Source organism: Nilaparvata lugens, chromosome 3, assembly GCF_014356525.2.
Source record: "Nilaparvata lugens isolate BPH chromosome 3, ASM1435652v1, whole genome shotgun sequence".
In the NCBI taxonomy this organism is placed as follows: Eukaryota; Metazoa; Arthropoda; class Insecta; order Hemiptera; family Delphacidae; genus Nilaparvata; species Nilaparvata lugens.
In genome coordinates, this window is record NC_052506.1 from 8,199,365 (window position 1) to 8,211,577 (window position 12,213).

A 12,213-nucleotide genomic window follows, 5' to 3' on the forward strand; every position below is an offset into this window, starting at 1 on the left:
CACAGCTCGAATTTCACTAGACGTTTTGAGAGAGATGTTTCCGGGACGCCTAGTCTCTTTGAGAGGTGATGTTGGGTGGCCTGCGCGGTCACCAGATCTGAGCATTTGCGACTTTTTTCTTTGGGGATATCTGAAGGAAAGGGTTTTCAAAGGCCGCCCTCACACTCTAGCAATGTTGAAACAGCGGATTATTGACGAAGTGAATGCCATTCCCCGCGATATGTGTGCAAGAGCTGCTGAAAACTTCAGAGATCGCCTTCAACAATGTATTGATGCTAACGGTCGCCATCTTCAGGACATAATTTTCAAAAACTAAGTAATATAAAATGGTATATTGAACCGCTTCAGAAAATAAAAACATGTTTCCATTATATATCCTGAGTCACTTTTTATTACTCCTAAAAAATGCTTAATCGTAGCTGCCGCACCCTGTACTTCTGCAGCATCCTACGTTTGTAGGATTTTGAGCAAACTGTGTTTATCAATAGTTTGTTTTACTCTGAACAAAGTGACAGAATTATACTTCTACAGCATCCTATGTTTATAGGATTTTTAGCAAACTGTGTATATCAATAGTTTGTTTTAACCCTAAAGAGACACACTGGGGTGTTTCACACCCCAGGGATTTTTTTCTGTTCTGCAGTTGACAATATCAAACAGATGGGAATTTATGCCCAGTCTAAATTAGGTTTGTAGTATTGTCAACTACTCTCCACCACTTCCAGTCAGTAATATCATTCTACAAGGTCACCAGCTCATCTTGTTCTTCGTTTGGGGTGTCAAACACCCCAGAGTGTCTTTTACGTAGGACTTCTATCAAACACTTTTATTACAAAGATTTACTTGTATTGTCACTACGAATGTGGTATAGGATGATGGATCAGATTGAAATGAAAGCTATGATTCTCTACAACTTGAGATTGAAAACAATAAAATGAAGAGACGTGAGTTTTTGATGAAGCCATTCGTTCAAACCGGATTAGGAGCTCCAACACTTTGGCGGAGCATACGTACTTCTAAAATTAGTATAAATATTGATAAGCAGTGCTTTAATTTTGATTTCTGTGTGCACTTGGAACAAAAATGATTAAGACATGATGAAGTATGGTCTGAGTACATGTTTTTTTTCATATTTTTCAAAGAAAAATGCAAAATTGAATTGGGGTGTTCAACACCCCAGTGTGTCTACTGTGTTAGCATAAAGTAAGTGTGTCTCTGTAGGGTTAAACTAAGTGACAGAATATTATACCGCTACAGCATTCACATACACAAAGAAACCTTGAGAATTAAATAGGAATCAATTACAATCAATAGTTAATAGTATTAGCAATAACTAGGAGTGCCTTGAAAGCAGATAGAAGAGCTTGACGTTAGACCCTATCAGTTGAAGATTGCGCACTACATCAACATAACACATAACCCTCAAACATTGGATACGACGCTAACAATGCTGTTACATAAGATGAGCTTCCAATAAGTGTCAACTTAAATAAATGTACTATCAATGAGCACAGAGTAACACAGCAGTTCAACAACAAACAAGATAACAAAAGTGCAAATACTTTGACGAAGTATATGACAACAGTGATCAACCATTTAACAATGGACGCAATCAAATAGTAGAGCATAGGAACTTGACGAGTAGGCTCTCGTCGCGTATTTACATCACGACAAAAATAAACGCGAAAGCTGAACGCGCGAACTTTGCCGCGTTTTACGCGAAACACCACGCGGCTTATTGACGGCGAGGCCGACCATATGTCTACTCCAGTTTCGCACTGCAGACACTGTTCAAGCACTATCGATTTCCAACATGGCGTCCCCTCGCATCAGCTGTTCGCCACCAAGGTCGTAGCACAGCGAAAACAAACCCCTCCGAAGGCGGCGGGAAGGGTTGAAGGGCTCGCGCTGACCTACTTTCGTTCCAGTAAAGTTCATCTCATCAAATATCAAGTCGATTAAGGAGATTGGGGGAGAATGTGGAACAGAGGCTTCCAAAGCTCTCAAATGCCAAAATTTGAAGGTCAACTTATTCATTAAGATAATTAATTTGACTGGCAAACACAAATTTCCCGTTTACTTGAAAAACAATCAAATTGTCAACCTACAAGAAGAAACAAATTCAAACACAACTTTCTCGTTTACTTCAAAAACAATCAAATTAACAAGTCACATCATCAACCTACAACAAATACTAATTTAATAACAAATGTTTACATATTCACTAATCAAATTCGAGCAATGTTACTAATAAAAAACAATTTCAAGGAAAAATATAATTGAATGAAAAAGACTAAGAAATTGTCAAAAAACCACAGATTGATTTATTGATACTTAGAAAGATCGGTTTCTGTTATTACACCATTGTCAATCTCTGATAAACTGGTAAGTTCATCAGATAAGTTTGTCTGATAAGCTAATCAGAGATTGACAATGGTGTAATAACCGAAACCGGTCTTTCTGAGTATCAATAAATCTGTGGTTTTTTGACAATTTCTTATTTAATATCAACTTCTCAACTACACAAAAAAGAAAAATATAAGGTCAAGAATAACATTATGACCTCTTATTGAATTGATCATAATATTTCGAATGATCATATTCTAAGATTGAAAAACTTTTAGAAAGTAAATAAATCATCTACATCCTGCATCTGTGTCACTAGTAATTGTAGGATTGGTACTAATTATTGAAAAATGAGTACTTTAAGGACAAATTACACCAATATCGAACAAAATCCCAATGAGCACAACAACTGTGGAGGAAAATAACAAGCAATACATACATGAAAAATAGAAATTTCTAATACAGTATTTGATTACAGCTTTTTCAGCCTCTGCTTGGAGAGAAATGTCAATATTATCAGATGAAAACAGTGAATTTATATTAATAAACTATCTTTATGTTTCCACGTTTATACGTCTCTGCAATAAGATATCCAAATTTTATATTACAGTATTTGATAAGAGCATTTCCAACATTTGCTTGGAGAGAAATATCAATGAATATTATCAAAATGTAGACAGTACATTTATGTTAATTTCACGTTTACACGTCTCTGCAATCCTATTTTATTAAGCGAGCAATTTCTGTATATATTTATTGGTTATTTATACGGTTTTTATATGGTTATTAATATGATTATTTGTTTATATGATTATAAGGTTATTTATTTATGTCCAACGGATCTCGAAAACGGCTCCAACGATTTTCATGGAATTTGAAACAGTAGGTTATGATATGAAAATTCGATTGCACTAGGTCTCATCTCTGGGAAAACTCGCTGAAGGACATGAAAATGATATCATCCTTGGAAAAACAGATGATAATTTCGTCGTCTGTCGATAACAGAAGATGTATGTGCCTGTGTAATCAATCAGCTCATCTCACGAGAAATATTAACAAAAACTTTTAATCGACGTGATCAGAATAATGTGATTTGTTGACATGACATGGTATATCATTCTAAATTAGAGTATATCATAATTTTCAAAGTTAATCATTATTTTACAGTTTTAAGTGATTAGTGAGTGTTATTTTCTTTTTGAATTTTGTTTATATAAAATCTAAATTGGAACTTATCTGTTTTCAAATGTTTTGACTGAAAATTGGACCTGAATTCAAGTGTATTCTCTAACCTACTTTTTTACTATTTATGGTGTATAAATATCAAAATTCGGGGAAGAAACAGTTTTGGGCTGTGCCTGTAAGTCCTTCCCCAATCATTGTGTTCTGTTTATCAATAAATAAATAACGAGCGAAGCTCGGTGTCCCGATATTAATATTTGAAGAGGGATATTACATTATATTTGAAAGGTTCACCTCTTGAACTTTATCAATATTGAAGGTGCAAATTCAATTTCTACTAAATAATTCCGTTTGATAGACCCCAAACTTGGAGTTGAAAGAGGGGTCAAAGAGGGAGAGGGAAGTCAGGAGATGAGGATGGATGTCGCAGAAGGGAATGAATTCCCTTAAGCAGCAGCAGCAGCAGTCATCCAATTCCCTCGGGCGGATATTGCCCAACATTCAAAGCGTTTTTGCTCTCCTGGATCCTTCGTAAATAGCCGGCCGAAATTCAATCACCGTTTGTTTCAAAGCGAGCAACTACTCACTTCTCAGCGCGCTGGAGATGTTCTCCGACAAATCAGCAACAACAACCCCAATGTTCAATACTCACAAAGAATAAGAATTAAGTTTAGTGAACTGTTGTACTACCATAATAATAATAATATCGAGTGACCTGGCTGGCTCAGGTCTGGTGTCAGAGTTTTCAGGTCGCAACTGATCAATTTCAGGGCCTCTGACATGACCTAACGACTGCTTTTTAGGCAGCCGGGACCGACGGCTTAACGTGTCCATCCGAAACACGGGAGTGGCCCGAGATAAATATCTGTACTACTATGACAAAGATCTTCATCAATCTGTTATAAGAGTAAATAATTTTCAAATATGTTAATGATTTGATGTTTATGTCTTCTGAAACAAACTTGAGGGTGTATGTCACTTACTAAAGGTGTTCACCTACTAAAGGTCTGCAGTTTAAATTTAGTTACCGTATATTGAAACACATTTTTGAATAAATTGATATAAATGTTTTATCACAGAAGAGGACATCAAATGAAAACAATAGCTAATGTCAGACAATAACTAATGAAAAACGTTTTGATGAACAAGGTTCACTTACACAAGGTGTAGGACCTTTATCAAGTGCCACCTTTAGTGGCTGACGGCCTGACGCACTCCCAAACTTGATAGTCCTTTGATAGTGATAATAAACTTACGCATGATTTTATTTTGAAAAAATATTGAACCAGCAATAGAATAGAATTTATTGTTTCTCATGAATAACCCATATCTCGGAAGACTATGCTCCATCACGCCCTTGCCAAAAAAGAACAGAGTTTGTATCAACTATTCGAACAGGAATTCGTATTGGGGGAAAATGATTTAGGAGTAAAAATCAAAGATTCTCATAAATTAATTTCATGAATGTAAAGTTGCATTGAAAGTTATGAAAAATTGTATGGAAGTGCATGAAAGTTAAGTATAGTATAAGAGTATGAGAATTCAATAAGCTTTTATTTATTTTATTATATACCCTTCCACAACCAATCTGTACACATGAAACTGACAAGCAAACTACTTTATATTACTCACTTTTCAAATGGAACATTCCATCTATAGTTTACTTTATTTGATCTAAATGCTTCAACTTTCAAAGGTGGATAGTTTCTTACATTAAGCCGGCTCCAGACATGCGTCATTCAGCAAGCACCGAATGTTCCGCGTTCGGCGAACTATTCGTCTTGATATTTGCCGATTAACGAGCAGACATCTACACACATGCGTGGTTTGCCGAGCACTTGCTCGTTTTGGGAATAGCAAATATTCGTCAACTGAATGTCATCTACCGTCAACATGGATGTCGATGTTGATGATGCTCTGCTTGCTTATCCTGCTTTTATAAATAAACCAAACTAACCCTATGTACCTCGGTCAATAACTGTATAAGACATGAAAAGCCCTAGAATTTCAACTACAATAAATTGATTAAAAATGAATATTTGTAGACATTTTTAAAACATGAAAGGAATTCAGGTTATAATTCAGTAACCTGGACGGGACTGGTTATTATCTAGTGTTCATCAAGATTTGAATTTATTAAATGAGCTTCTTTATAATATTGAAAGTGATTGATATTTATAGCTTAACGATCATGTACAGACTGTAATAAAATAAAAATCTTATCTACAAATTAACTTAGCCTCGATGTAGATCCAACTCCAAAAGCAAACAACAAAATTATACAAGCACCAAACCGAATGTGTGGATGAAGGAAATTTCGCCTTTTGCCAAAAAATCATCCACTTTGAAAGACCGACACTGAACGGGAAACAACGAGCACGAATGTTCGCTGCTCCCCGAATAACAAACATCCATCCACACTACTCGTGATTCGGCGAGTATGCTTGGTGTTCACGGAATACCGCATGTCTGGAGCCGGCTGAAACAACGAGCACGAATGTTCGCTGCTTGCCGAATAGACAAACATCCATCCACACTACTCGTGATTCGGCGAGTCGCTGCTCGGTGTTTGCCGAATGACGCATGTCTGGAGCCAGCTTTAGGAACAAAATTGATAAGCACATGGAGCAGTAACTACATGGTATAAATCATTTGAATAATCTACTAATTTTTCAGAGTTCTCATACAGAGAGTAGACACACCAAGGAATTATTTCACAAATCACTCTTTATCAATATCTTGGAAATCCGAGTTTGGAAGATTGACCAAGATGTATAAAAAGTTTCGAACTACAAATACGAGGTAGAATTGATGATGAAAATTGTCCCAGAATCACCTGCAAGTGACAAAAAGTGTCCAATACTGTTTCTCTGTACCCTTACAAAACGACACAAATAAGACGACGTTCAAGACTTTTTACAGCGGACCAGCCACGATGTAATTTTGCCCCATGGATGCTGAGGTGCCACCAGTATTGCATGAAAGTCGCCGCCAGCAAAATGGAACAACTACTTTCCCACTCATTATTGAACGGTTAACTGATGGCCAGTAATCAAGGCAGGTGTTATGTGAGCGTTCAATTACGCTTTTAATGGACAAACACGGTATCTCCTAAAGCACTCGAGAAATTGTACATGATTATTCTCTACTTACAGATACCAAAGAAAATTGGAGGATAAGATTGAGACATTCATAAATCAATAAAAATGTTTAGTGGGATAGATAGACTAGTAGTTCTGTGAACAGAACTAAGTAGACCTCGCGCTCAGTAAGTTACATTGACCTGTTGTTATGTTTTCTCAAAAAATAATAAATAATTTATCAATTAAAAATGTCTAGAAAGAATCCTAAATGAATATAGAGCTTTCTGACCTATCGTACCATGACGTGTCGTCCCGGAATGTGAGTGTGAACGCTGTTATCAGGTCTGGCTGTAACTGTCTACAACGTTGATGGAAAGATACAATTTTCAAGATGTTCGATGTTTTTGAACGGGTAGTATTATAGTCAACTGTCTACTAACGTTGATGGAAAGAAACATTTTCAAGATGTTCTATGTTTTTGAACGGGTAGTATTATAGTCCACTAGACAGCTGATTTATGATGAATAATTTTATAGTCTGATTTTTAAGGTAATATTGGCGTATGAAGGAGCCTCCTTTTTCCTTTATATTATCTTTGAAATGCAAAATTTCCAAAAACCTTGTATATAAGTCGACGTGCAATTTAAAAAGGAACATACCAGTCAAATTTCATGAAAATCTATTACCGCGTTTCGTCGTAAATGCGCAACATGAAAACATATAAACATTTAAACATTAAGAGAAATGCCAAACCGTCGACTTGAATCTTAAGGTGCGTACAGATATACGCGCCGCGAACATGAGCGATTCAATTTTAATCAGCTGATGCCAAGCATTTTATATCTATATAATAATAATTTATTTGCCAAAAACAAAATTACATTATAAAACTTACTATAATTTAAATTATACAATACAATTCGAATAATTTAAGTTTTTTACAATAGAACAAAATAAATATTACTTGTTGGGACAGCCGGCAAGGAAAACCTGAGCGCCTGCTGCGAGTTCAAAAGCTGAAAATTAACTATTACATTCGTGGAGACAAATAAAGAATAAAAAATATAATAAGAATTTCGGTTTTAAGACAGAGTACAATTGATGAATATTCTGTGATTTTACATAATTGTGGTTGTTATACATATATGTTTGGTTATTAGAATTTATACTTTAGGTAATGAGAAGTAAATGTGCTGTTTAGTCCAGTGATTTATTTCGTTTAAAAGAGTTTTTGTGATTTTATTACTGATGAATTTGAAAGGAATTTTATTAGAAAGTAGATTATAGTAGTATGTGAACTGGTGTCTACATACAGATAGTTTTATTAGATTGACATTAAATGCATTTGTAGTTGCTGGACGGGTAAGGTAAGGCGTTCTTCTGGACTCAAGATGCTGAAAATTTTTATTAAGGTACAAGATAGCTCTAACAACATACGTTTGTCTAAGTGTCGGTACATCAAGGTCAACAAATAATTGTCTACTAGGGTATAGTCTTGGTTTACTTAAGGCTGCTCTAATCAAATGTTTTTGTAAAGTAAAAATTTTATTGAAGTGGGTGTCGCAAGTTCCACCCCATACCTCAATCGCATATTGAAATAGTGAATGAGCATAAGCATAATAGATTGATCTTATTATATTACGGTCTTTTAACTGGTTAATCTTGTAAAAATTGTATACTAGAAATTTGAGTTTAGATGATAGATAATTTAAATGTGCATCCCACTTCAAATGGTCATCCAACATCACACCAAGATATTTCATATTTTTAACTTTTTCAATTTTCTGACATGAACAGTTCAAGTCATTAACTGAGCAGTTTGAATTATTGTGTAATTTTAGATATAAATAGCTATTTGGTTGTCCGGTCTCTGTTGGGGAAAACGTAATATCTTATACCGTTTCTGTAAAAATACAGATATAGTCAGCTGATTAAAAGTGAATTGCTCAAGTTCGCGGCGCGTATATCTGTACGCACCTTTAGACCTCACTTCGCTCGGTCAATGATGAATGAAACAGAAAAAAATAGAAGAGCAAGAGAATAGGTATATAAAAATTGAGTAAAAACAATCCAATAATCCAGTCACCTATTATGAAAAGTGATAAATTTTGAGTGACGAGTTACTAACTGAAATTGAAAAACAGCGGAAGTATGATTAAGGACAGATGAAACAAAGCTATCCAACATTTCAGTCAAGACTAAATCCAACCAGTGATATAAAAATAAAAACAGCAGAAGAAAGGTTTAAAAACGCATCTTGCTCCATGAATTATGTCTACGTCTTCTTTCAGGGTTTGAAAAGCGTATACTGTCACATTGTCAGACGGTTTAATGCACTTCCATACAGTTTTTATACTTTTTAATAGACCATTTTATTGTTGAGTTCTCAGCTGCCTCTCGAGTTATAACTAAGCATCAAGTTAAGTTATGTGCCTCATAGAACAGACAAGAGAAAACCTTCATCTATCTCTGTGTATAGAATAGCATTGATAGGCTATTCAACACACGTGAGTACTCAGCAATAAAGCTCAATCAGAAAATCATTTCAATAGCTTAAATAGATTCATAATAATTACACTGGAAAATAAGTATGTATCTATCTATCTATTTATTTGCGGATACAATTTATTACAAATCAAATTAATATTAGTCCAGTCAATATAGACATTAAAAAAGGGGTGTGCTTGCAATTTAAATTGTAGTTCTGATTTTTTAATATATTATTTGGGTACATAAGAGAAGTCCAGAACCAATTTCTTCATGAAAAATTTCCTTGTGCTGGATACAGAGTGGCCCAAAAACCTCGTATTTTCGGCTCAATTTCCAGTTTTCAGCTATTTCTGCCAAATCTCGTAATCGGACAGATATATATCTCTTTTCTGTATAGGGCTACTTTTTATAGAAATAGAAAGAAAAATAAAAATCTCAGTACCCTTTTTGAATTATTTAATCACAACAATGTTTCGGACATTGATGCTGATACTGAGATTTTTATTTCTATTTCGGAGAGATATATTTGCTCTCGCCTTTTTTAAGATTATAAAATTATGAATGAAATGAGATCATTCGGAACTCTCTATCTCCAATGAGTACTGAGTTATGATTTTTCAAAAATGAGTGAAATTTGAAGAAAAAATCAATTTTGATGAATTTTAGTTTTTGATCAACAATATCTTCCGATTGTTACCATTTATATGTATAATTCAAAATACCTCTGGGCGTATTTTTGTGCTCTACAATCAAAGATCAGGTAGAGCGCTCTATCTCATATACAGGTACACCTGACAACAATGCTCCTTGTATTGTGAAAAACAGCTGATTTTCAGTTTCAACCATCATCACCAACTACATTGTCATCACATTGATATTTCGCACATTGACATAAGTTTATGAGGTTATATTCAATGAGAATCACCCGTTTATATGCACTTCATTTCAGTATTTCCTAGTGGAGAGGCGCGCCTAAGGATACCTCAAGGATCAAAATTTCAAACACTTATAACTTTTGACCCAATGCTCAGATTTCATCGTACTACACTTTATTCTTCTCGGCTTGTCAAGGCGGTTCAAAATCTTGCATCACAAGTCAAATTCGGTCGAAAAATGGAAAATGTATTGTTACTTAAACCCATATTCCATGTAAATAGTGACTGGACTATATGATATATTATATATTATAGGTTATATTGAGAAAGATTCGGTATTAAATCAATTGAATGCAATTTACCTGCAGAAACAAGTGACAGTCTCATCCATGTCAAGAACAGTGAAGCTTGATCCCAAATTTGGATATCGCACTCGTCTCCCACCCCCGAACATTTCCACTGTCTTCATAACACTTCCTCTAAACATGAGCTGATTGTTTTTCAACACCAATTCTATTACAAAACTATTAAAAGTCAAAATTCGTTTGCTACAAATTAGACAAAAGATAATTAGTAATTTCACCTAGTAATTAAAACACAAGGCAGAGAGGACAGTAAATCACAATGGATCTACTAGTATTTGAATATTGGTGGAGATATAATTATTACAATGAAAAACAATTGAGAAAATTATATTCCTGGTGTTTTTTGTTTTTTTTTTTTTTAATTTCGGTAATGAACTTCGATGACTATAATTAAGGTTATTTGAATTGACATTGAATATTCATAATAATGGAGAATTTCGGTAGATATGATAGCGTCTAGCAGTAATCTATAGTGAAATATGGGCAATTAATCACGGTGGAAACTTTGGTTAACAACGCCAATAAAACTCGAAGAAGGTCACATAGATAAAATTAATAACTGAAATTTGAACGCATATCTGAAACGTTCAATCGTAACGTATTCTCTGATCATTCAGGATAATTTACGAAAAAGAATAGCTCAATGAATAATCTATACTATAAAGGTAAGAACTGGCTTATACAGGTACGGGATAGGAAAATTATGTTTGACGCATCATCACGTCTGAACTACTGGACTGATTAACTTGAAATTTTCATATAGATTCTTAAATTTTGCTCAATATAAATTAACCGAGGATGGTTATGGGACGATTTTCAATTCTTCAAGATTTCATTACGTCAAGTTTTCAGTTTGTCAAGTTTTAAAATGGTCCCTTGCGGAGCACGGGTTACCTGCTAGTACGAAATAATGTAAGTACAGGGTTATCATAAAAGAATGGTGCGGTTTCAAACATTGTTTAAAGAAAACCCAAATTACTTACAGTTAATGTTTTTTATTCACCTAATTTGTCGTCTAAAACAGTTTTTTCACATGATTAATAACTTTCAATAAGTGCGCCCTTAGTCACTCGACAAATGTCCAAACGATAATAAATTTCTCTCTTAACATTCGATAACATTTCTTCGATTATGGTTGTCATTGGTTCTTTAATCCTGTTTTAAAGGGGTTCAGTTCACGATTTCTTGTGAATAAACAATGTTTTTGATGTAAATTTACTAGAAAAAATCTACCTGAACCACTTAAAAACAGGATTAATGAAGCAATGACAACCATAACCAATGAAATGTTAGCAAATGTTTGGAGAGAAATTGATTATCGTTTGGATATTTTGTCGAACGACTAAAGGCGCACATATTTAAATTTATCAATTATATAAAAAACTGCCTGAGACGACAAATTAGATGAATAAACAACATCAACTGTAAGTAATTTGGTTTTTCTTTAAACCATGTTCGAAACCGCACCATTCTTTTATGATAACTCTGTATATAGATATTCATTAATCTATTCCAAATATTTATGAGAGGAAATTCCAGTAATCATTTACGAGTATATTGACTCAACAATATTTTTACAGGACTGTTAGATACTGTTCAGGAGTATTCAATTAGATAAATCAATTACAAATGGTACAAGAACTCTATTACTCCTAAGAGACGAGGTACAATAATTTTTATAATAACAATACCAATGTAATACTGGAAAAATCTTACTGAAACCTTGCAGAAACCTTCCTGAAATCTTAATGAATGCGGGACACGGGACGATGACAGAAGCGGGAAATTTTAACAACGTCTTCAAAATTGACCGTTTCTTCCGTTGTCCTCTGATCCGTACTTGACAGGATTCAGTGTGCGCAAGACTTAAAA

General features: G+C 34.4%; 1 protein-coding gene across 1 annotated transcript in view; it reads right to left on the bottom strand.

The window, feature by feature from the left end:
• The window catches only part of LOC111059560 (MOB kinase activator-like 2), an 84,554-nt gene extending 73,941 nt beyond the window's left edge, over positions 1-10,613 (bottom strand). Inside the window, 1 exon segment of the mRNA XM_039425316.1 lies at positions 10,339-10,613. Within this exon segment, the coding sequence (XP_039281250.1) occupies positions 10,339-10,463 (125 nt within the window). The 5' untranslated portion in view covers positions 10,464-10,613.
• Positions 10,614-12,213: the final 1,600 nt, after the last annotated feature.